At 32.5% G+C, this 27,659-nt stretch overlaps 2 protein-coding genes across 8 annotated transcripts in view; both read left to right on the top strand.

The window, feature by feature from the left end:
- Positions 1-4,923: 4,923 nt before the first annotated feature.
- The window catches only part of LOC118745010 (heterogeneous nuclear ribonucleoprotein L), a 409,030-nt gene continuing 386,294 nt past the window's right edge, over positions 4,924-27,659 (top strand). For 6 of the 7 annotated variants that reach the window (XM_036478513.1, XM_036478512.1, XM_036478511.1 and 3 more), the window contains exon 1: positions 21,758-22,753. The gene's annotated coding sequence lies outside the window, so the exon portion shown is untranslated. Of the gene's footprint in view, positions 5,312-21,757; positions 22,754-27,659 lie in introns of those variants that run through there. The other variant, XM_036478507.1, reaches the window with a different exon arrangement.
- LOC118745011 (putative uncharacterized protein DDB_G0293968) lies at positions 21,687-21,780 on the top strand (the record flags this gene model as incomplete). Its single annotated transcript, XM_036478515.1, is given in 1 exon segment — positions 21,687-21,780. A coding segment is annotated over 1 exon segment (50 nt), but the record flags the coding sequence as incomplete, so codon positions are not given.

Below are 27,659 nucleotides of genomic sequence, written 5' to 3'. Positions count from 1 at the left end.
CAAGTTCCTTAATAAAACTAAAAAAAAACAGTTTTCATGGTGACAAAAGTATTGGCACACCTTTGTTCCTTCTGGATATATTAAAGATTTTGCTGATCTGGCAGCTCAATTTGACAAAACATGCATGTTATAATATTCAGTTATTTAATTGAATTGTGTTTTTTGTGTCCATCGAAACGAATTTTGAGTAAGATTTATTTTACTGTTAAATCTTAAATGTGCCAATACTTGTGTCACCATGAAAAACGTTTTTTTTTTTTGTTTTCTTATGGAACTTTCCTTAGGTAACACGTTTAACTTTAGGTTCTAGTAAAATATGCAATCCCCATGCATAAATAATTATGCTCTGAATATAAAAAAAAAATAAAGTTTTGCATTATTTTAACCCGAATTTGGACATTTATGTTGATTCATCTGCTGTGTCAAAACTTATGTCCGGCACTGTATATCGTGTTTGTTAAATTATGAGTTATAGGTAGATATATGTGTGAACACATCAGAATAGCTATATTTCGGAGTATTTCCCCTTCCTAATTAGAATACTGTGTTATTTTGCTAGGGATTTATGTACAGCGCGGCGACGAATAACTATCCCGGGTTTTTTTGAGAAATAAAAAAGTCCTTTATAGATTTTGCGAAAAAAGTATTTTGTTGTTAATTTTTCACAGATTTGACTTTAGTTGTAATAATTAGGTTTTAAATTTGAATCCTTATTTACATTTGCCAGCGGTGTAAACTTTGAGAGAAAAGTTCATTTGGCACACAAGCCTTTTTCAGGTGTATTTTTTCTTAGGCTTTGTATAAAAAAAGACAAAAAAGACGTTGGTCGAATGAATGGCCGTCCCAGTCACCAGTTCCGTGCGATTTATGGGTCCCTTATGTTGGACAGGTTACAGAAGATATGGAATAAATTAACTGACGAAGACCTGCATGCCGCTTGCGCTATTCTCTCAAAGTGTTTACAGCTGATATACCCAAATAAAGGTTAACATTCAAAAACTAATTAATAAAATTAAAGTGAAATCTGTGGAAAATTAACAATCAAATCCTTTTTTCGCAAAATCTATAAAGAACCCTTTTATTTTAGAAAAAACCTGGGTAACAGTTATTCGTCGCAACCCTTTATATATGTATGTCTAATCCTTCATCAGAGGTATTTACTGCAATAACTTGGTTAATTAATAAATATTATAATGAAAGAATGTTTAGAACATTCTACGATCGTGTATATAAAAAAAATTCTGCGTTAATCCGCTTTTCAGACGAACGAGATAGATACAGACAAACATATACAAAAATGCTCAGAACGAAAAGAGAAATCGGTTAAGCCTTGACTGTCTGTCCGTTCGTCTGTGCACACGATAACTCTATTAAAAATATGTTAACGAAACTTGTGTTCCTTTTGATTCAAAGACGGATGATATTGAAAATGGGCAACATCGGGAATAACCACGCCTACCACACATATTACGGGAGATGGCGGAAATACATAAACTGCCACATTTTAGTAACTACTGAAGCCTATCTGAACTTTTTTTCCATGTGGTTATTGTTGTTTTTCCTACACATTGAAAGAAAGTTTTGAACTGAAACGATGAATCCGCCATTCCCACATCCCATATAGCGGTAATTTAGAGAAATACGAAATCTGCGATAAATCAGTAACTACTGAAACTAGTTTATTCAAAATTGATGTATGCAAGACACCAGATGATGAAAAACAACTTTTTGATTAAAAAGTTACGACCACGATGTCTTTGACAGAGTTACTAGTTTTTAACCGTAAAGCGTTCCCGTAAGTATGGTTTTTCGCCCTTTCTCTAAAAGCAATTTTAATATGATAAAGTGTCAAACTATCAGCTGTTCTGTTGTCAAAGCAAATTGAAAGTTGAGTAAACAAAAACAAAAACTAGGCGCCGAAAATAATTTTAAAATAAATATAATAAAATAATAATAATAATATAATAATAAAAATTTTAATTTTTAGGCGCTAACGTCAACGCCAACACAACGCAGAAGTTGTATGTGGACGGGCCTTAAGAGTACAGGACATCTTAGCCCATTATTGATCATGCATTAACCCATGTCTGTGTAATGACTTATGTTAAGTTAATTTGATTTTATTACTATGCAAATTATGAATAATTTAACCCATTCACGACTTTGACCTAACGAATTGATGACCATATTTTAACCCATTAGTGACCGATTTTGTATGTACAGACTCTTTCCCAGCTAATTTTACTAAGGATAGGAAAGTTTATGTTAAAATATAATCAGGAAGAACAAGTCCTAAAAAATAAATATTAAAATTAAATAAAAATGAATATGTGATTGTCGCATAGTTAGGCTAAGCACTATTAAAAGGATTTTAGGTATGCAGTTTTGTAACTGATTTAATTTTAGTACATTCCCAAAAATGAACGGTATTTTCTAGTTACTTCAAATTGGCACTTTTATGTACTGAAATTGAACGGGCCACAAAAATACGTACTCAAAATCAATTTCCAATATATAATTAAAAACATCGGTGAAGGATTAACCATATTTTTATAAAAAAAAATAATAATAATAATTCAAATGAAATAATAGTAAAAAAATTGTCAAAACTTTTCAATATGTGTGTGTCTTATAATTAAGATAAGGACTATATAATGAAAAGTGTGACACTTATTCCTCGCAGTCGGAATCTAAGTCTCATCCAAGCCCCGTTAAACTAATATTATTCGCTTCAACTTCAACTGTTTAACTCCATTACTTCGCCAAAAAAAAAGATCTCTGGTTTGAGAACACTGGCAACAAGCGCGAGCAAGTAATCAGAGGATCTGGTGAAACTAAAAACCTATAAAAACGTCTTGTAAATTGTCGGTGCGACTCGTTTTTGTACTATAGATCTTTCTAAAGTTTTTAAAGTCCTTGTTAGAACTACTTCCGCTTTTTATTCATTGATCGGCCTTAAAATAATAAATAGTTAAGTTCGAAATGAAACAGAATCAAACTTAGCTAGAAGTATACGTTTTTGTGTTTAATTAAAATCAAATTGAAATTTTAAAACCAATTTATTTAAAATGCGCAAAGCGATTTTGGTTTTGAACTTGGATTCCTAATAACGAAGGAACATACTTTATTCCAGTACTGTCAAATTTAAAAGCGCTTTGCGCATTAAAAACAAAAAATATTTTGAAAATTACACTTGAATAAAATGAACGTTCGTTTAGTTCTTTTCAAGTATAATTTTTTTAAAACAGCCAATTCCAAAAAACACACGCCAAAAAAATAAATAAACTTCATTTTAAGTAATGAAAAAACTAAAATAACGAAATATAATACCGCTTTCTTACAGAAACAATTTGAATTGCTCATTTGACTTTCTCAGTTTTGAATAACAAAAATATTATTCAAATTTGATAACTTTGGACACGCATATCTCCCAGCCAAAAAACGATAGAAAGTTGAAAGCTCACCCCCAAATGTAGAATTTAATGAGGATTAAAGCTTCGTTTTTATTTTTCCATAAAAGGCGTTTTTTTTTTTAATTGAGTTTAGAGCATGCTTGGAACCAATGTGCGACGCTTACATGTTAAGTTTTTGGGTCAAAATTTAAAAAATAACATAGGCCATCAAAAACGAAAAAAATTTGGTGAGACAAATGTTAAAGCTATTTTTGATAGCCTTTATTGTGCTGATTACAAACGTAAACGCAAAACGAGATTAAATTGCCAAAAATTCGCATTTTTGCAAATTTGAGAAGCTCTAGCAAAGAAACGAAAGGTAATAGAACCTTCTACTTAGGCTTAAATTAAATCTAGAACTCTCGACTACTATACCTGACACCTTGATGCTATGGTCACTTATAGTCATTTATTGAACAGACTCCTACCTTGCCAACCAAAAATCCATTACCTATTAAGAGCCGTTTATTTTGAAAGTGGCATAAGTCGATTCACACCTGTTGTGCTTAAGGAACTGAGTATCTGAACACGTCGATTATTCGTTCAACTTCCTCGACCAAAGGTAAGAGATTTGGTCGTTAGGTTCTGACGACAAAGCGATTTACAGATGCATTCGGTTACAAGTAGCCGGTCATTTAAGCACAAGAGGTACGCAGTGACTTATGCCACTTTCAAAATAAACAGCTCATATGTAGGAACATATTTCATTTTCCATGCAAAGCCAAAGTTGTTTCTATACACATTCATATGCATGCCCGCAGAATGCATTAGGTCGCCCTAAACCTTTTCCTACATTGATACCTCCCTGACGGTGGTTGCCTCTGTGTGTGTGCCACGTAACAATACAAATGTGTGGGCGCGCTCACCTGAGTTGGCGACGCGCTCTGCGCTCACTTGTTCATTTGCTTGAAATGCCGCTGCTCTACTTTGCGCTCTTTCAATGACTCTCTTGAACGCTGCGTGTTTGCAAATGGGCTTTGTAAGCGCGGGGTTGCCATATACGCTTTTTTTTTTTTTGGGCAAAAAGTATACCAAAATGTGAAAAAATTACCAAAATAAGTTATAGATTTATTTAATTATTCAAACAGGGAGTAAAATTATCTAACTATTCACGCCTCGGAAAAAAACTCTCTGAATTATGGGAGACCAATTTCGAACTTCAAATTAAATGTTTTGCACACATTATTTCAATATAAAATATATTATTTTCGCTTTCAAGATATCTAGTTTTCTTCCAAACTTGTTTTTACTTTAGCCCCTTGTTCAGGGTTATCCCTAAAAACCCCTCCTTTTGCGATATCCAAAATTCCTGTGGGACATTAGTCAAATTGACATTCTTTCTTTTGGTGAGGAGAACGAAGATGGCCCCTAGTGGGTTTTTAGCAATGCTACATTTCGGCAAAAATGGCAACCTTGGGTAAACGTCATGAATTTACCGTTCAGTCAGCCATGCTTACTCAGCCACTTTATATACTTGTTGTATACGTTTGCTACTGCGTCTGCCCGCAGATATATTCGCCGTAAAATAAACAGCAACAAAACCAGCCAAAAGAAAACCAAAATCAAAACTCAAGCCAAAATACTCGCGTACAAGCAACTCGGAAGTCAGTCTCAATTGGACACTGTGCATAGTAAATATTTCTCGTGAAATCGATCTGCGGCTTCGCGTTTCGTGGTGTTGTGTTTTTCTTGTTTAATTGATAAAAGAAATAAATAAATACCGAATCACGCGAGTGTGAATATTGTGTACATATTTGTGTGGGCAATTTAAAGAGTTAATAAAAACAGACAAAAACCTTTCGAAAAGTGGCTAAACATTTGGATTGAAGGCCGGCTTGGATTTTTTCTCGGAGTTTAAGGTAAGTGTAATACTTTTTTCATTGAATTTAAGAGAAGTACATGTCTGGTAGTAAGTATAAATGTAGGTATGCATATCAGACGGCCATATTTATTGCATTTATTACACCACAAACAATTCACAACGTCCAATCGTTTTTTTTTTCTTATTTGCAACGCTTGAAAATTGTTATTCGCTTGTTTGTTGTTCGTTCGGCGTTCGTTTTTATGCTTTCCTTTGTTGCTTGTGTTTTTGCTACATTTCTTGCTGTCTCTGCTCTTGCCCTTTTCCCCTTAACCCACTCATGCACACATACACGCACGCTCTCTTATTCCAACACCACTTTGTACAGCAGCAGTGTTGCCAAACATGGACTTTTCCTACCAAAACTGGTAGGTTTTTTCCATTTGGTAGGTTGGTAGGCTTGATTGGAATTTGGTAGTTTCGGTGACAATGAGTAATAGTTAGTTGCGAGAAATAGAAAATATGTATCCCCAAATATTTTAGCAACATTTTTTTACACGAATATTTCACCGGTGTATTCGTATAACGGCGACCGCTAACATGTAAATTACCTGAATCCTAAGTACATACGTATACTCTTATTATTGCCAATATACAATATAAACATCCATATATATACTTTATGGCGTTCTTGGACCAAGATTCCAGGAAAGTCTGCCAATGGGATCGTACTCAACCATATTCCAAGCGGAGGTCAGAATAAATATGGGTACTGTTTAGTAAGTGGCCCACCTATTTCGGGGTATTGCGTCCAAAGGGGTGACCCGATCCAAATTGCACACACTTGTAGCCAAGGGTCTACCCATTATTTTAACATCCACTATTCTAATTTTTGGTTACTAATTTATTTACAAATTGGGTTTGAAATATGCCCTTTTTTGTAAAATTTGGAAATTAGCGTACATTTATCACTCCTATTCTCCTTAAAGCAGCCACTTCACCAATTCATTTTTGTATTCCCCTTCACTTTACACTTTACTCGATTAGTTATAACTTGATTTACGACTTTAATATTAACCAATTAATCACAATTCATTAAACAAAAACACCTTCAAAATCATGCGTCTGACTTTGGTTGCACATGCAAATTAAATGACGGAGTTCAGCTGTCAAACTCCGAAATATGCAAAAGAATGAGAGACAAAAGAAGATAGGATATAACCCAGTAAGCATTAAAAATATACAAAGGTGTTCTCTGCAAAAGGTGTTTAGCTCCTTTTCTTCGCAAAACAGAAAGGAGAATTCTACTGCCTGAGGGTTATACTCCCTAAGTGCGGCCGAAGGCCGCCTACGCAGAAAGGTGTTCTCTGCAAAAGGTGTTCAGCCCCCTTTCTTTGGCAACACAGAAGAGAATTCTACGTAGTGAGGGTTATAATCCCTAAGTGCGGCCGAAGGCCGCCTACGCAATAAGAAGTTCTGCGCTAAAATACTATCATATTACTAAGACTACAACATTTCTATCTGTCGCTTTTTTCTTAATTTCACAATATTTTTAGTTAAATTTTTTTTTAGTTTATTTTTTTTTCAAATCGCCTGATAACCAACTTGGGATAATTTCTTTTATTTAAAAATCCCACGGTTCTCATTAGTTGGGTTATATTCCACTTCAAACTGCCAGTTTGCCTCGGAAAATGCCGTTTTTACCCCATTTTCAAACGGTTCCCTAGGGGTCTGTGGGAGGTCCCCAAGGGGGGTGGGGCTTTTCGTAAAGTGGCGACTGTCCCCTTTCGAATGAGGGGGGTTTGGGGGGCCACGCCCCCTCCCCCTCCGCCCCCCACCCGAAAAACGATGGGCCAATAACTAAACATTTCCCATAAATATTATGTCGGATTGCCAACTTTTGTGATGGGTTCCGGGACATAAAGGGTTTGAAGGCAACGAAAATGCTGACTGCCTCGCAAAGCGTGGAGCTCAAATGCGCTTGCATGGTCCCAAGCTAATCTGCGGTACATCTAAAGGATACACTGAAGAACTACTTAGGAGCTTGCTGGGAATAACCTCAGATTTCTGTCCACTGACGGAAGCCAAAGGAAATAAGACAATCAAAGAGATTCATAACTCCTTCCAGGAGGAACTCCGATAGACTCCTTTAACTTAGAATTCTGGTTACCTGACAGCACACTGCAAGTTAACGTACCATTTGAATTAAATTGGTCTTTCTGTAGAGACGCACTGTATGTTTTGTGGGCTGGTGGAGGAAACCCAGAGTATTTTCTATGTTCCTACCGACGAAGCATGAATCGTAGATTGATACACCTTGGAGAACGACTGTCTTCCCCATCTAAAATTCGGAACATGTCTCCATCCAAAGTGCTTAGCTTTTTAAATAGTCTAAGGTTGGAGAGTCTACAATTAGGGTTTAGCACAATAGATCTTCTTAGGTCGCAGCGCGAGTATTTCCGATGTAATAATAATCATAACAACAATATCATCACTAGACACGAATAAAGAAGCCCGCGTGTAATTATTCCCGCGCAATTATAGGATATGACGTGTAATTTTCGATACGATTCCACTCTCGAAAAACGACTTGCTTTCGACACGACTCTCGCAATGAGGGTGTATATTTTTAATAAACTTGAAAATAAATATATTAAAAACTCAAAAAATTGTTTGGTAGGTTTTGGTTGGTTATGGTAGGAAATTTTGGTAGGAAAAAAAACTTGTCTGTGGCAACACTGTACAACAGCTCGATTTTGGGAACATCTCTCAGTGTTGCCACTACACCGTTTGCGAAAATCCGCAAAAAAGTTTTCTAATTGGAACTAAATTACTCCAGAATACGAAGGCATACATACATAAGCAAATCACCGATATTGTTAAAAATGTTCAAAAAGTACAAGATTGCTACTAACCGACGCGTTTTGGTCACGGGGGCCCATTTTTTAAGCTCATTGTGGAACAATTGTTAATCTAATAAGGGACGAAATGTTGAAATAACATTTTTTTCCTCAAAAGAGTTAAAAAAATAAAATTGCTCAAAATTCACAAATGTGATCGAAATAGTTTGCAAATAGTTTTATTGTATCCTGATACATATGTACAAATGTATATGTTTTCTTAGCATAGCCATTAGTTTCGTTGAAAATTCAACGAAATATTCAGACTTTAAGAGAATAATTTAGTGAAAAACCATACTTTTTAGGCAAAATTTTAATTTGACAATTTTGTATGGGGTCATGACAAAAAACTGTTAACACCTTTGAATTCGGCGTACTCAAATCAAGTCACCAATAAAAAAATCTCGACATGCTAGAAAAAAACCAAAAATGTATTACATTAAAATACCTAGATATAAAAAAAGTTACATACTTATTGGAAGGGGAAAAATTTAATTTCGCAGGCTTGTGTAATAAATGCGTACTACCTATATCAGTCGCTTCCGAGCTGTCATCGTTGCTTGTACAGTTCAAGAGGAGTCTCCCAAACACGTAAGTTTTTTCTTAAGGTCGGTTTTCAATTAGATTTTAAAATTATCTGATTTGCGAAAATTTGTTTGAATGGCCGAATTTCAGACTTTGTATACAAATAAGATAAATTTCAACAAAACTTCATAAAATTTTCACACCTTAAATTTTAAAAATAATTTTTAGAAACAATTTGGGGTTAACTTTTTATAGTTTATTAAATTTTCATATCGCACGTTTTATAATATCTGTGGTCATAAGCAATAACCGCCTAACTCGACTTAAGAAAGAATTGAGTTATATATGCTACGGTTTTCTCTAACTCCTATTCTATGTCTATATGAAACTCCCATCTCGTTATCTAAGCTATATAAAAAGTTGTAGATGAAAATACTTTGGTTCCCTCATGAGGTTAACATTACAATTAGTGGTCTAAAACTATCGATAGTAGACACTATCGATAGTATGCGATAGTTGTATAGAAACCATCGATAACTATCGATAGTTTTCGATAGTTCTTTAAACTTACAATTTCTTACAAAATTAAAATATTTCTTAAAAAATATTTAATATTTTAAGAAAACATCTACCATCGCTGATCGCAACTCATCAGTTGAAGCTTTTATTTAACGAAAAATTTCACATCTTCGCACATTTTCACATTTTTCGTCTTTGCGATTGTCAAAATTTTCTATTCATTTGTCAAAAATTTCAATAGCCTCATAGCTACTGAAATTTTATTCACCTCCTAGTTGTCAAAAGTTTACTCGCCGCGAACTTTGTTACCGATTCACACACGCTCTTTATTCAATATCAAATATTTTATCATTCAATATCAGTCATTTTACTTCATTCAATATCCGATATTTACCTATTTCAGTTCTTTTCACGAAACTATCCATACTTTCTGTTATCAAAACACCCGCTGAAACAGGAAAGTGCTGGTAAATGTACGCTGCCGAAATATCTTTTATTAAAAGGCGCTTTATCAAATGTGCATTTAAAGTGACAATAAGCGATAAAACAATAATGTAAGAAAAACCAAAATTATCGATAGTATTGAGAACTATCGATTGTGGTACGATAGTGCCATCGATATTTTCAGATCGCTAATTACAATCCTAATCCTAAGCGTTTTTTCTCGAATTCAGGTTTTTCGACTTAAGCGATTATTGGTTATGACCACAGATATATAGAATTATTTCAAAATTTAAATTTTGTAGGAAAACGCAATCAAAGTTTGATCAATTCATACAGTTAGTATACCAAAACACAGATGAAAATGCATATATCTTCGCCATTTTAGGGAAGTTTACCCATCTGTTAGGCTGATCATATGTATGTATTCTACTTATCAAGCTTATTAATTGTATGATGAAATCTCCAAAAACGTAAATTTTGAATTACATCTCTATATTTTTAAACGTGCGATATAATAAAGTACAAGTCTGAAGTAGCGTTGCTTTTTGGAATTTTTGTTGCCTGTTTTACGTTTTTTTTTATACATAGTGTGTTCGACACATTTTTGTATGGAGAAAATCATTAACAATAAAAAATCGTCTATGAAATCTAATTAAAAACTCGAAGTTCTAATGAAACTTTGTGGAATTTTCCAAATTTTTGTTCAAAGATTGAAATTCGAGCTTACATGGCTTTTATTTTTTTGTCAAACAAGAGAAAATAGCAAACCTTGTAAAAATGCCCCGTGCCTATTTAAGTTTTCGACATTGTAAAATATTCTTGAAAGCTAAGTTTTCCCATAAAAAATACACACTTGGGTGATTTATAAAAATACTAAGGTCATCGAAAAATTAGAGCTTGAAACCTCTTCGTGTTTTTATATACTGAAATATATAACATTTTTATTGCAGTTTTGGTTAACATTTTTATCAGAGACCCAAACTAATCCTTATCTTGATATTTGAAATCAAAAACGTCCCATGTACTGCCGATTTCACGAAATTAAACGCAAATATCTCTGAGCTCGATTATTGGAATTTGATTTGCTAACATCTGGCAACCCTTTTAAAAAACTAAAACCACGTAAAAGCAAAGCCCTTTAATTTGCCACCTAATTTTTGAAAATTGAATAAACGATATAGACAGTGGACTTCTACCACATGGTGGTAGATCTGCCACTTTTTTGAGCATCTACCACACCACCATTTTTGAGCATCTACCACCACACAAGGTCTGAAATCTACCAAATATTCGCGTTTTTGAGTACCTAGTTTTATTTTTGCTCGACATAATTTCCTTCTGAAATTTCTCAAGTAAAAGTAAACAAAGCCGAATGGTAAATATATGATTTATAAAAATAATTAACGGCGAAAATTAAAAAAATAACGGCGATTTTTGTGAAAGTATTAGCAAATTTCAGTGCATCTAAAGTTTCTGAGGCGTTGTTTACATTTACTTGAGGATTGTCAAAATCGGCAAATCCCAAGTAGCGGTTTCTGTAGCGTGCCGCATTTGTTCGCTACAGCGTGATGTGATAAAAAGAAACGCTGGCAGCACTCCGCAAGGTTCCAAAAAAATTTATGTTCGAAAAATATCTTGATATGGAGGGAACCGCTTTACATTGTCAAGGAAAAAAATTGCGAAAAGTCAACGCAATTTTTAGCAACTTCAATCTAACACTTTGTTATACTAAAATTAATTTGTTTTAGAGTCTAATTAAAAAGTTTGCAATTTAGGTGAAACCTTACAGAATTTCTTGAATTTTTGTACAAAGTTTGATCCAAGACCTGAGATCTACCACACTGTTTTGAAATCTACCACATTTTTTTTTCCAGATTCTACCACACAGAATTTTTAAGTCCGATCACTGGATACAGATTCGATGACATTAACAATCATGGCGTTAAATCTTCGAACTCAATTAAGAAGTTTCATTTCAATAAAAGTCCCATATAATTATTAAGAGAAGACGTAAATCATTTCCGTCGTGAAATAAATGAGAAGACGAAAACAATTTACATATTAAAATAATCGTACATTAATTAAATTAATATTTTAAGTTTATTTATTCATAAATAGTCTTTCATTAATGTCTTGAAAAAAAAATTCTGCTTAGGATGGTTTGATCTACTGATACTTTCATAAAATTTTCATTGCGAAATTGTTTTGTATTGCGCCAAACACGATGTCTAATTATTTCGATAATATTGTCTACTCTTTTGAAAAGACTTAAAATATTTTGCATACATATTTTCAACGCGGCATAAGTTAGTCCATTAATTATTTAACTTATCGTTAGTTTGGACACTTCTTTGCTTGCCGGACCCGCTCTTTCTTTAAAGTTAGGGTCCAATTTAAAAATTGTCGCTTATCTTTCATCCTTTACTACTTATATGTCCTCGTTTTGCCTCTTGTTCCTTATTCTTTAAGAATTAATGTAAAAATATAAACGAAATTGCTTTTGATCCTAATTTATTTAAGAATTTCATAGTTCCTTATAGCATTATTAATTAAAAAGCCTAATAAATGACATTATACCAGGTTTCGATTTATAAAGCATTTAAAGGTTTTTTTTATTATTTTTGAATTTGGGTGCACAATACAAATTCCAAATCTTCAATCTTTTGCTTGTCGATTTTTACGAAAAATTTTAAAGTTATATCAATTCTGTAGAAAAATAAATCAACATGCCAATAAGTTTGAACTAAAAATTCCTCACAAAATCCTCAAGAGTATTCAAAACCAGAGTGTCCAGATTGCTTCAAAATAAAAGAGCCATTTCTGAAAAAAATCGCAATTTTTTCATAAAACTCATGAAATTGGCTTAAAAAATCATTTATTTTGAAAATGGGATCTTGTTATAACATAGTTTTTAAAACCAAAAACGAATGTAATGCCTTCAGGGTAATTATAAATAACACAAATCACTTAGGTTTTTGATAGTGATGTACGAACAATTTTCTTTAAAAATGTTCATACTTTTAAAAAATATTTGTATTAACACATTTTGCAATAGAACTGCGCAATTAATAAATTTATCATAACTCATATTAATTGATTAATCGCACAACCCGTTTTAAGCGCTCGGCGCCAAAAATAAAACAAAAGCCATAATACGGCGAGATCAGCTATTTCCACAAATGAAATTGCAAATTTCACATTCAGCGGGAGTTGTCACAAATGGTGGTTTAATATTGGAAAATGTTCGATATGCTACAACAAAATCGATAACAATAAAAAGTGCTGCCAAATCAAAATTAAAGCTCTAACTCCATAACCTATTTATCACGTGTTTCGACACATTTACATGATAGAGCACAAAAAATTGAATTCAAGGGAAAAAATTGACCAAAATCGCCAAAGGCGATTTCCTAAACTTTTACGCGCAAATATCCAAAACAAAAATCGCCAAATTGGCGCTAAATCGGCCAATCTGGACACTCTGTTCAAAACTTCTCTTGTTTTGAAGGATTTCTGAGAAAGTGGCCACTCTACCGACTGTGCCCAGTGTATTTGTCGCTCTTTCACGTTTTCCATGCGCGCGGCGAATTCATCTCTGTATTTTCTCCACTTTGCGCGCGCCATAGTTAGACTCGTATGCATGAAAATATATACATACATATGTATGTATTTACAATAAATTTATATACGTTCATTTGTGTACACGGTTGCCACATATTAAAAAAATAACCAACCAAAATCTGAAAATACAACGAAATTAAAAAAAAAAAATTGGTTTTCACGTATCTATTCCAAGAATAAAAATTTATTACAAAAAACATAACTTATTGAAAAACTTGTGCGTTCAATCACAGACATATGTATTTACTTTTTATATATATTTGATATGCACGTCGTAAAACCTTAAACTTAAAATTTTTTATGTAAAGTAATGATGGTTTTAGAGGATTTCTAACTAAACCGAAATGTTTTTAAACTGATAAAAAATATATAATTATACCCCCATTAAACCATTTTAACCGCTATTTTACATAAACAATTGTTAATCCTCTAATAAAATATAGGAATTTAAAAAGATAATTTCATTTTTGGCATTCAGTGCGCAATAATACCTTTTGTAAAGAAAAAGTTTGCTAATTTCTAATTAAAAAAATAAAACGACCAAATCAGAGAAAAAAAGTATAGTTTAAAAAACTAAAACCTCGCTATTATAATTTCCATTCGTACTGTCATCAGGTATGTAACTTGAGAATAAAATTGCTGCATCTTTTAGGCGCATCAATATTACATAGTTACATCCCGAGCTAATAAAAGGGAGGTAATAAAAACTACGAAACAACCAAATTCGAAAAAATAAAAGAAAAACAACCAAGTTTGACAGTGGCAACCGTGTTTGTGTGCACGTACATATGCAGCCTTTCCGGCAGTGAGCAGCCTCAACAATTGTAATTACAATTACAACAATTTGTACGCGCAAGCAGTTAAAGCACGACGACGACGACTTCTCCAATTGCTCGTGTACTTACACTACTTGCGCTATTGCTGTTGCTACTTTCCTCGTTGTTGTTGTTGCTGCCGCTACTGGCCAATTTTGTTGTAACTTATGTATCTACTTCTTATATTAGTTTGTTTGTATGTAGATAGGTACATATGTAGTACGTATGTTTCTATGTTTGTTCATCGGCCATGCTGAGTACTCGCCATGCTATGCTGTTTGCGAGTCGCGACTTTGCAGCAGCAGCAACATTTTGCCGCTCGGCACGCTATGTATGTAGCTAAAATTTTCAATTGAGGAAAAGGCAAAAACAATTACAGTGGCAAGTGGATCGGTACTCGTAGCAGTGAGAAACGTATGTATGTGCCTCCCCCTGCCCAACTATAGCACAGTGTTGCGTTTTGGACAGCAGATACGTTAAAATTTTTGCAAAAGAAGTTGAGGCATATTCATAGTCAAAATAAAGTCGACTCTAAACTCAAAACAAGTACCAGGGACCATAAATAACTGTTATTTCGAGTTAACAAATTGACAACGTTGGCCGAATTCTAAAATTTAACGAAAACGTTGTTTCATAACAGTTATTAAATGAGAAATATTTTTTGTTTCGCCGGTAAGAGTTTTATTTTGTACATTGCTTGATAACAGTTATTGCCCAACGTTTGTTTTTACGTTCCTTGATAACTGTTATTGCCCAACGTTTATTTTTACGTTGTCTGATAAGAGTTATTTCACTCTCTCACTTTTATTTGCATCATATTTATCTTATTCTCCATATCCATCTCCATAAATATCCTTATCTTACAACGTTATCAGACAACGTAAAAAATTAACGTTGGAAAATAATTGTTATCAACGAAATAAAAACATATTTCTCATCAAATAACTGTTTTGAAAAAAAAACGTTTTTGCGATAAAACTTGTAACTGTCCCTGATAAGTACAACATTAACGCTTAACCACGTTTTCACTTTAGACTTAATGCGAATGTTTTAAATGAATTTTAATCTTTGGTGTGGAGACTTATAGTAGAATTTAAAGACAAATATTTTTGTAAAGCATTATAATCCGTTATATCGCTGTTTTATGTAAATATACTTTTTTTTTAAGACCCACTTTTTGTGGAGTTAGAGGATTATAATGTTCCATAGAAATGTTCTCTAAAATATTAGGATGACATGTTTACCACAACGATTTCTCATAGGAATGTACAAAAGGAGGGAAAACTTTGACCTACATACATATGCACGTATTCGTTCTCAGGTCCTCTCTGTCATAGTCCTTGTCAGAACATTGTTAATTTTTATGTGTTGTATTACGGGTGATGAAGAATGGATCAAATATAGCAATAACATGCGACAAATGTGACCGTACAAAAATATTAAAGCTACACAAACAGTGCCAAACGGTGGGATTTGAAGGAAATTTTCCGCTATATAGAGTTCTGCAGCCTAGTCAAACGACTAATCAATTCACAGCAATCGACTAAAGACCACAGCACCAAAAGTTTGTAGGGTAATGGTCTGATTATGGCAACTTAACGTAATTTACGACTCTCTCTTAAAAATTCTGTAAAATGGGTGTTGCTTATAATTGAACAGCCGAAACTTAACGTAATTTAATGCCACGGCGAAATCTGTTTCATTTTGATTCTCTAAGTTCTACGTTCCGTTAAGTTAAGCTAAATTGCCATAATCAGGCTTTTAGCAATAGTTAAGACCATTTGGCGCCAAGTTTTCATGAGTTTATTAAATACTTAACCGGGTTCCTGAAACTATCTCTTGGTTTTTCTTCGTTAGATGCTCCGCAAAATTTTCTGATGCTTAGTCGAAATTCAATTGTGAAAATCAATTGATTCTTTTTCCAACCATAAATATTAAGATAAAAAAGTTTAGATTACTGACTTCGTCTCAAGGTACTATCGCTCAATCTGCATGAAAGCAAGACTCTTCAGCATCTCGTTCATTGAAGCCCACGCCTCGACGAAAGAGAAGGTCTACTTCTACATATGAGCTAGTGGTTTACGCTGCCGAGCCATTCCGCCGACGCTGAGTTACGAAAAAATCGGCGGCGGATTTCGGTGCCTAAGCAATTTCGTACAAAATTTTCATGATGGTATGCACATTGAAATACACCGTTTGAAGGAACGTACATATAAATAACGATATTTTACAAGATGAAATTACATTTTTAAAAAAGCTGTTTACCTAATTTGGGCTACTGAACAGTAATATGAACTCCTTTATTTTTCCAAAAAAAAAAAAACTCAGCAAAAAATATGGGAAACACGTTTTTCGGTCGATAGCGTCAATTTTTTTCAATACCACAAAATACAAAGGAGTTATTACTATACATCAAAAACTTTAAACGGTAATATCTCAGAAAGCAGGTTTAACAGAAGGGCCCTAATTGCATCTTATTCCTCAAAATCAAGTTGATTTTCTTGTGTCTTTTCTCTTTAATAAAGAGTTGAATATTTTTTAAGCAGACTTTTAATAAAAAGCAAAACCTTAGTGTGCCAATTTTTACAAGCATAATTTATTTTATTCTGCGATCCCAAAGACGTATACAAGTACTACGTGGATGTGTAACATGACGTCAACATTCTAAGTAGTAGACAAAACCCAAGAAGGTTTTGTTCCATTGAATCGCAATGTTTTCTACACTGGTTCAAAGTATCCTCTTTTTAGTGAAAACTTTTATTATTTTTCCTTACACTTCATATATTTTCTATTCGGTAATAATCAGCAGAACATTTGCGTTTTCGGTTACCCTTAGCAAATTTTAATATCTCAGTGGAAATTTTAACCACCTATAAGCCATTTTTTAAACAGTGGTTCAAAAAGGTCCACTCTGGTGCGATATGATGGGTTAAACTGTAGGAAAAAACCAGCTCAGTCTTGTTTTCAAAATGGATGCCAATCTATAACCCGCCAAAAATCGTAAGAACTCCGTAATTTAACTTAACATAAGATTATTTCGAAAATTCATTAATAGCGACTTAAATTACTCCAATAACTTTTAATTAACTTTTTTAATTTATTTATTTCTTTAAATGTAAATAGTACATACGGATATTTAGAGAACAAAGAAAACCTGTATGTATGTACCTCAGACAAGATTAGTAGCCTCATGGCTCTTTGGAATCTGTAATATGTTCAGTTGCGCCGGCGTCGCCGCCGATTCTTTTTAAAGTTGACGACGATGCGGCCGCAAAACCTGTCGGCGTAAACCTCTAATATGAGCCCATAATTGAATAATAGAAAAGTTTTGTAATAAAATAGTCTTCTCGCTTTCACACATAAAATCGGCTCCTTTACTAGCGCAGAATGTTGCTCACTCTACAGTTTCTAGTTATGTAAAACCAAAAATTCTTCATACTAAATATTCGTTGGCATCACCTTCGTTTGCGTAATTTCGTGGAACAAGTCTAGAAAAGCACCGTTTAGCGGTAAAAAAAGCGGATTGATAGAACTTTTTACGCTGATTTCAACCATATCAAAATTATTTGGCGCAGGTAAATAATAAAAAATATATAAGAGGTTTGTTTGCTTCGTTTATTTATTTTTTTTATTGTCACTAAATTCTTGAAACCGAAAAGCAGATCATGATAAAATGTGTATATCGAATTAAATATAATAACTTATACTTTCTAAATAATATAAATTTCCTTTGCAATAATTTTGCAGTTTTTTCCAAAAAAGGTTATTTCAAGAAAAAATTACTTTTGTTCATATTTTAGCGTTTTTGCCTTAAAACAAAAAACAATATAAACTATGTACATCAGCTCAAAGATAAATAAATTTTATTTATTGTGACGTCATTAGTTTTTTAATCGGTTATGAAGTTCAAAAGATATTAATAATAATAATAATAGATTGGCGCTTACACATATGTTAGCGTTTGGCCGAGCTTCTCCTCCGATTTGTGGCGAGCGGCTTGATGATTTCACACAAAATGGAGGGACCTACAGTTTTACGCCGACTCCGAACGGCGATTGTATTTTTACGAGAAGCTCTTTTTCATGGCAGAAATATACTCGGAGGTTTTGCCATTGCCTGCCGAGGGGCGAGCGCTGTCAAGAAAAAACCTTTTTTCAAAATTTTTTTTTCGATGTTGCTTTGACCACGGCTTGATCCCAGGCACGCACTGCTTACCACTATACCTTAAGATATTAATATTTAAAAAATTAGAAAACTTGATTTTAACCTTATATATCTTCTTTATTTTTTGTTTAGTATTTCCATTCAAACACCAAATATATTTCAAATATATTTCAAAATTCATTTTTTGATTGATATGGATTTATCGAATAACAACTCCCCACATCGCTTTTTGAAAAAAAAAATATATATATATATATTGGCCACCTTTTTCCATTTCAGTGGCGATGCTTGTTACGTCTTTTTGCATTTCAGGTGACGATATATATGTATGTATGTACTATACAAATGTTCTTTAGGTTTTCTACTCATTTTATATGGTCCGGAAAGAACAAAAGCTTTTTGTGGCCAACACTCGTTGAGGTGAAGTGTGTGAGTTCATTTTCGACTTCTCGATTCCTTAATTCACATTCCTCGTACTTTCTGGACGTAAAGTTATAACATTCTCCTTCGAGTTTGTCCTATTTTCCTATGGACAGGGTCAGAATGCTAAATTCTGCCAACTGTTTACATGAGCCCAAGTTTTCTGCTCATTTCATGTTCACTTTTACTATCACACCTTCTGGTTTGATCATCGGAAAAGAGATGGGCAATCGCCTCGCTTTAATTAAGTGTAGTCATATCGAGCCCTAACCGCCAAAATAACGTAAGCGACACTTTTTTCAAAGTTTTCTTTTTGATGCAGAAATATTCCTAGAGCATCTAGATGCATTTCTGCATCAAAAAGAAAATTTTGAAAAAAATGTCGCTTACGTTATTTTGGCGGTTAGGGCTCGATATATTTATTAAAGTTGTTTTTTTTTTTATCAAAATGACATTTTTCTAAAAAATTATATTTTCTCAAATTTTTTCTATAAGTTTTTCTAATTTGTGGTAAATTTTTCCGGTTTGGATAAAAATATTTACATATGTAGTTTTAAAATTGTATGAATAAAATAGCTAAATAAAAATGAGGCGCACTGTAAAAACAGAGAAAGTGATTCTAACAGTTTTCATATAAGTGGAAAAGCTTTTTGAGAAGCGTTTCCCTTGGTCCTATAAGGGTTAAAATAAAAATCATAATTTAACCGTTAAAGTCCGATCAACCGATTAATAGTTATTTTTCGATGTTAGTTTTCGATTTTCATTTTGTGTTTCATTATTTTTGATATTTTTGTTTTTTGATCGTACCATAACCGTTATTTTCAGATTTAAGTCTTTAGATCGTAATGTATTTAAAGTGGCTATCTAATCTGCCTCCATTATAACAGTTTAAAACTATTGAAAAGTAGCGCTTATTTTTTAATTTAACAGTTTTTATTGAGCTTGAGGCCGTTTTATTTGAAAAACTATTGTGGAAAAAATAACAATAGCTTATTAATACACAAATCCCACAATTATTTTTAAAATAAAACGGCCTCAAGCTCAACAAAAATTGTTTAATATGATTTATTTGGCCAAAAATAACAAATAACCCAATAGCCCAATAAAATTAGACTTTTTCTTAAAAAAAAATTGTAACAGCAATTTTTTGATGCAGTTTACTTCTATTTGACACGTATGGCAATGTAAAATTTTTTCGCAGTTTTTGCTAATTTTTTACAATAAAAAAATGCAAAATAAGCTTGCAAATCGCAAAAAACCAAAAAAATAATATCCAAGATGGCGGAATGTTGCCAAATGAAATTTAGAGGCGAAACTGTAGATCCATGATCTATGTGTGAAATAGAAGTAAACTGCATCAAAAAATCGCTGGTACAAATTTTTTTAAAATTTCCAACCAAATTTATCTAATTTTACTGGGCTACAAGAAAAAAATCAAAAAAGAACGATTAATTTTGACCGAAGAAATGTAAATTTAAATTTAATGATTGTAATCATACATATGTAATGAGAATCACTGTTCTTGATTAAAAAAATAATAATAATAAAAAATGATTTTACAATAACCTAAAACTAAAAATGTTGGTATTTAAGGTTTTTTTTTCGGTCCCTGGACTAAATTGCGAAAAATTCTAAATCACTGGAAAGTGTTAATCAGGCAGTGAAAAGACCCAACTTAGGGCAATCTTTTACCGCGAGGTTAACTCTGTGTGTCGTTTAAACTAAGTTTTAAGTCACTGTACAGTTTTTCTACGTTTTGGAAAAAAATTACGTTGAGTAATATTTAGAAAATACATATACATACATACATACATACATATTTGAGGGCTGTCTGCAGCTCTCAAGAAAAACGAAAAATTCATATAAAATTACGCAGAAATGTAAAAGAAATTTGCTACTATCAATTTTTTGTGCCCTGCAGGAAGAAATCTTAAAAAAAAAATTTCACCAAAAGCAGAAAAAATATACAAACTGCAAGAAATTTTTTGTGGAAAAAACGTTGAAAATTTCAAAGAAACTTGATTGCAAAAAGTTTTTTATATCCTTTCTTAAAAAAAAGAGGTTTGTGTTTTTACCGACTTCCAAAATTTCAAAAAGGTCCTCGGTTCTTCGTGCATAATTTAAATTGTAGGCTTTCGGACCCGACAGGGCTAAAGATCATAACCTCTGTATTCCCTGATTTAGTCGTACTGGCGCACAACCTTAATGTAAATTCATTTCCAAACACATCCCACTGTGCGTCGCTCCAACACTCAACGTTCTGCCGCCCGCTGATGGTTGCTGCCGCTCTGCTCGCCTTTTTGGCGTACCACGTTCGGGCAGCGCTGCGTTACGACGTTCGTCTCCATCGTACACACGTGCATACATACATAAGTATGTATGTGTCGTATGGACTATGTATCTGTACGCCCGGTTCGTGTTGGCGAAATGAATTTTCTCTTTTTCACATTTGGGGCCAATTTTTTAGTACGAATTGTACTTTGAAGCGAATCGGAGGTGCTGAGCGGGTCTGAAACCAAACACACAAGTCCACATACCAACCGAAAAAAATAATTTTCCTGTGCTGTAAAGTTGTAAAATTTGCAAATTTTGTGAAATTCCATTGATAAAAAGTCAAGAAAGCGTATGCTAATCCCTTCGTGGAGTCGCAAGTAATTAAATTTGTGCAAAAATTCGCTTGTGAGTGCAACAAAGAAAAGGGGGAAAAAACGCCAGGCAAGTAGAAAAAGTTGGCGTTTGCAGTAAGCAGCTAGGGCAGCTAAAGCAAAAAAGCAAGTGTTCAACAACAAGTGCAACAAGGCATATGAATGCATACGTAGCAAGGCGAAGAAAAGCGAAAGAAATAAGAGTTTCAAGCTGAAAAAAAGCTGAGCTGAAGAAAATAAAAAAAAAACACCACCAAACACTTGAACCACCACTAACAGCAGAGAAAAACAATTACAACAAATAACAATAATAACAGCAACAACATTAAGAACAACTAGCAACAGTGTAGAGACACATACTTACCTACATACATAAATAGATACATACTTATATGTACAGGAATACAAATGTATATACTTGCACATGCATAGATACACACACACCAACAACAACAACAGCAACAACAACAACAAATAATAGCGCAACTAACAAACTTTAAAACTCTAAAAATCTTAAAAACAATCTAAAAATCTGCAAATCTAGAAGTCATACACAGCGACACACAAACACACACATACACGCGTGCATACAGACATTGTACATTGCATTGCAAATTAAAAGCAAAACAAGCAAAAAAAAAACAAGGCAAACCAACAACAAAAACACACAGACACGTAAGAAGTGCAAAAAGTGCATAGAGAAAGAAAATTGCAATTTGTGTAAATTTGCTAAGTTGAAGTGCAAAATTGAAAAATTTCAACAAAAAAAAAAATCGCCCAAAAAAAGCTTATAAAAAAATTCGTAAATCGCAAGTGAAAAATCACTTAAAAAGTTAGAAAAAAATGCTTCACTTCTAAATAAATAGCAAGTGTGTTTGTATTAGTGTGCTGCGCTATACGTGTGTATGAAAAGTATACCCGCGCGCCTCGTTCGCAAGCATTGAAAATTTTTAAATCACAAAAAAAAGGAAATCCAGCAACCGCGCTCCAACTACTCAGCGGCTAGTGCAGCAAGAATCTGTAGCTGTAGCAGAATCTGTGAATAACCACTCCTCCTCCACGATTTGCAATAATTGCGTGCTTGTATGCGTCCCCGTATATGTAAGCCGAAGCTTGCACTTTAGTGTGCGCAAAAAAGTGAAAACTCGCTGAGAAAAAATTTGCGTGGAAAAACTAGAATACACCGTAGTCATCGTTGAAGACTTAAAACTTTGTGTTTTTTTGGGAAAAAGTGAGTGAGTTGTTGCTACATAAATTTTGTGTTTGCCAAACAACCAACCAGCCAACCAACCAGAAAACTGCTGAAGAAAAATTGAAAAATACCGATTGATCGCCCAACCGTCGGCAAAGTGAAAGTGCAACGCCAGAACGTGTAAAAATAACGGTGTAGCAGCAGCAGCAATATCCAACAGCAGTAGGGGCAATTGAGAAAGACGTGCTTTGAACGGTAATTGAATTATTACACTTTACCTACTTAAAATAGTACTACATACTTTATTAACTTGCATACCAAGCCATGCACATATGTACATATGCACTTTTTTATTTAGTTACTTGCACCTACTTGGCATTAGCCATGAAGTTTCATGCTACAACCTGTCTACGAAAAAAATAAAAGTAATATATAATTTCGATAAATTTGCAGCATTAATGTCTCGACATGTTTTCTACACTCTCAAAATAAACATTAGTACATATGTATGTGAAAAACGATTACCGCCAATTTCAGAAATTGAAAGAAAATAAGAAAATATTTTCCATTTAAATTGCTGGTGAAACCGGCGTTTAAACAAGTAATCTAAAATTAATTTTTATTTTTTTTTGTTTATAATTAATTTTTAATTTATTAATGGCACTTTAAATTCATATTTTTTTATTAGTACCTACGAAGACTAAGGAAATAAGAAAAATTTATTGGTTTTTATTTATTAAAAACACTGTATTGCAGTATTCATCAACCAAACAATGCCAATCAAAAAGTCAGACTCGGTCATGAAAATTGAAAAAAATGCATAAAAATAATTTTTTGAAAAAGGTCAAAAATAAGAAAAGCTCAGGAACGTCGAAACTTTTACTTTATTCTAACAAATTTGTACATATTTATGAAACTGAAAGTTATTTTTATTTTTTTGAATACAAATAAATTATAATTGAAAATTTCTACTCTAATTTAGAACTAATTTTAAATTTTTTAACGACGTTTTATATATATAGATTTTTTTGTCAGTTTTTTTTAAACTAGTACCTATTAAAATTAATAAAATAACAAAAAATTATTTTCTTTAAATTTATTAAAAACTCTTCCATGGAACGGTTAATGTATTCATCAACCAAACAAAACAAATCAAAGATGTCAAGCTTGGCCTCTGAAATTGAAACAAAGAATTTAAAAAGATTGTATGATAAATAATTTTTTGAAAACGATCAAAAATTAGAAAGCCTCAGGAACATTGAAACTTTTACTTCATTCTTATAAATTTGTACATATTTATAAAACTAAATTTTATTTTTTTTTGATGCAAGATTAAAATTTTTTTAATATAGATATATATTTTTTTTAAATTTGGAATTAATTTTTAATTTTGTAATGGCAATTTTTAAATGAATAGCGTTTTAGCCAGTTTTTTAAACGAGTATTAAAATTAATAAGATAAGAAACATTATTTTTTAAATTTCTTAAAAACCTAACGTTTAAAGTGTTCGTCAAACAAACAAAAAAATTCAAAAAGTCAAACTTGGCCACGAAAACAGAAATGAAATATTTAAAAAATGTATGAAAACAATTTTTTGAAAAAGAAAATAAAATCTCAGGAACTTCGAAATTTTCACTTCATTCTTATATATGTATTTGTATTTATAAAACTAAAAGTGATTTTTAATTTTTTTAATATAAAATTTAAATAATTTAAAATGAAAATTTTTCAATTTAGATCTGATTAATTTTTGTAAATTTGTTAAAGCATTTACAATTCAAAAAAGTCAAATTTGGCCACGAAAATGGAAATACAAATTTTTTTAAAAATGTATTGAAATTGTTTTTAAAAAAAAAGATCAAAAATTAGACAACCTCAGTAGCGTAGAAACTTTTACTTCATTCTTAAAATTTGTGTTTATTTAAAATTTTGTTTACATATTTCTTTTTTTTTTTAATTAGCAGTAAGTTTTTAAAACTACTAAAAAAATATTGCAAAAAAGGTAAAGCCATTAACACTAAAAAACAACCAATTTTTTTTAAACAAATTCAAACAAATTATGAAGCTTGTTGTGCAATGTCTGACAGTTAATTATTTGACAAGTCTTAACTTAAGAAGTTGAACAACTTAAACTCAAATTCAAGTAAATATTTAAGTCTTACCTCATTCATTTCGGATACGCATAGAGCACAAATCAAAATGAAAGTAACCAAAACAGTTGATTGAGGGTTGCACAGCACACTGTCGAGTAAATTTGCCCATTTTGTGCAAAAAGCCTTCCATACAAATTTCGACATTTTATTTGCGAGGGTTTATAATTGCACGGTTTGCCCAGTCTGCACGGGGTTTGCGCTTTTAAATGAGCGTCCTTATTGTTTTCAAACAAAAACAAAAAAAAAAAACAAAAACTGGAAAACCTCAAAAACTTTCATAGTATCGCAACTTTTATTTCACTGCCAAAATAAATTTTTAATTGTTTTTAGATCTCCTTTCCTTAATTTTTAACATCTATAGTCTTCGTCTAAATAATATTTGAATTAAATTTTGATAGAACTGTTTGAAAAAATTCAGCTACAATTATAAGTACATTTTAGAAGCCTCATATTTATTTATGCGCTTAAAGTCCAAAATTTTTGGCTTAAACATGAATAAATAAATTGTAAATTGAAAAAGTATTTAATCGATTAATCGCACATCCCAAAAAGATATACAATAATAGCCTTATTCATAAAAAATAAAGCAGCTTTTAAAAAGGTTTATAAATTGAAAAAATTTATGAAAACGACAATTTATAAAGCTTTTTAAACCTACTTTATTTTTTATGAATAAGGCCACACGTATCTAAAAATACAAAATTACCCAACAAACATCGAAAAAAATATTTCTCCAACCTTTGAGAAATTTACATACATTCTCAAGTTGATGTTGGATACATGGTTCTGCAATTGTTCTTAAACCTTGGAGAAATTTATAATTCTCATTCTCCAATCGCTCTTTGAGCCTGTAAAGTAAAATAAATTAATCACAAAGAAAGACGAGAGCCATGCGATTCAAATAAAAATCGAAAAATGATTTTACGTATTTAATTTTTACTTTAGTATTGCAAAAATATCTTTTTCTTAAGATGAGAAACATAACTATTTCTTAACAAACCATGGCCTTTTTGTTGAGAACGCTATGATTCTCCAGTTGAGCTACAGTTGAGAAACATCGTTGGAGATTTTCAATTTAACCTCAAGATGAACTCGAACCTAGAAGAGAAGAAGGGTTAACGTTTTAAAATATTTGGTGACGGGTGGACTATTTTCACTGTGAGCCACTGTGCATATGCATTACATACAGTACTTAATCACAAAATATGGGAAAAATATTAATTCAAGCAACCAACCAAGCATGTCTACAAAAAAAAAAAGATTTACGGAATTTATTTTTTGGGAAAAGTACCAATTGGAAAATTTAAAAATTCTTAAAAGTTAAATTTTTTAAATGTTAAAAATTTAACATTAATAATAATAATAATAATAGATTGGCGCTTACACATATGTTAGTGTTTGGCCGAGCTTCTCCTCCGATTTGTGGCATGCGCCTTTATGTTGTCACTCAGCGGATGGGGGACCTACAATTTTACGCCGACTCCGAACGGCGATTGTGTTTTTATGAGAAGCTGTTTTTCATGGCAGAAATACATTTGGAGGTTGTTACCGCTGTTAAGAAAAAACCTTTTTCTATATATTTTGCGATGTTGCTTTGACCAGGGCTTGAACCCAGGCGTTGCGGAGTGGAAGCGCGCACTGCTTACCACTACACCACAGCGGCCGACAAAAAATTCAGGAAAAGACTGATTATGACAACTTAACTTAACGGAACTTAGAACATTTGTCGTATGTATCGCAAAACTTTGAACTTACGACAATTCGATGGTTCTCTGCTATAACAACACAATTAAAATTGGAAATTAAACTAAGTAACCTTTTTTTTTAATTTTAGCTTGCACTGAGTTTCCAATGAAAATGTTCAAAAGACTGAATTGAAGTATTGTTTTTTGTTTTTATAAAAAGAAAACGTATATTCGTAAATATTTACAGCATAAAAGATGTACAGCATTTTTTATTAGGTACATGTATGTATATGTTTTTGTTAAATAAGTAATCATTATTTAATAAATATATCTGGCTTTTTCATAAAATTATACCGTCGTCGTTGAAAAATATACTTTAGTATTATCGTATGTTCTATGGACAAAAAATAAGTGCTTAGCAAACGCTACTTACGACAAATGTATACGGCAAGAAAAGTCAATTTAAGTCTCATTAACGTTTAGAGATATGGAATTTAAAAATATGGAAAATAAAAACTAATAACACCAACTACGTCCCCTTCAAAAATTACAAAAATCTACCGTTTAGTTTCGGTTTAATTCGAGATTAAACTTCAAAGTCAATTTTCTCAAAACCGTGTTTTGTAACATACGACATCCATTTTCTGAGGCGACCATTAAGTTACGTTAAGTTTCGGCTGTTCAATTATGTATAAGTAACATCCATTTAAGTGAGTTTTTAAGTGAGGGCGTGTAAGTTACGTTAAGTTGCCATAATCAGTCCATAAACCTGATCTGAATAAGTTTACTTTCGAGGCCATTGAGATGAATTAACTCTACATCTCCTCAGACAATACCCATTCTAATTTTTTTAGTCCTTCCCATGCTATTTGCGATTATGCCCCTATTTGGAGAAGTGAATTTCATAAATTGGATGCGTTCAAGATAAACTATTCTCTTGTTTTTCTTAGTTTAACTAAGGTTTTTCAGAACTGGATTTGCAGAGCCACCTTTGAGGGTGTTGAAATATTCGTATGATTTAGCCAAACCATTCCATTTATTTCCTGATTTACAGGAGCTCCGCGTTTTTAAATCCTATATGCATGCTCTGTAAGATATTTCTACTGGAATACTATCTCAGGCACGTTAGGAAGCATCCCTGTGATCTCATCGACCTTCCACCGAATACTGGGCTGAACTGGCTACTGAGAGCACTGTATCTTTCAACGCATTTGTCAGCTTCACCCTATGAATCGCCATAAGAAGCTTTAACAATATTTGCTTTTTCTTAAGACGTTTTAGTGTCCCTCGTATTTCAAAAATATCTGTACAATTTCTTTATA

This window comes from Rhagoletis pomonella, unplaced genomic scaffold (genome assembly GCF_013731165.1).
Source record: "Rhagoletis pomonella isolate Grant_MI unplaced genomic scaffold, Rhpom_1.0 Rhpom_scaffold_00008, whole genome shotgun sequence".
Taxonomy (NCBI): Eukaryota; Metazoa; Arthropoda; class Insecta; order Diptera; family Tephritidae; genus Rhagoletis; species Rhagoletis pomonella.
The sequence above is the reverse complement of the archived record's forward strand: the minus strand, read 5'-3'. Positions and strand labels throughout refer to the sequence as shown.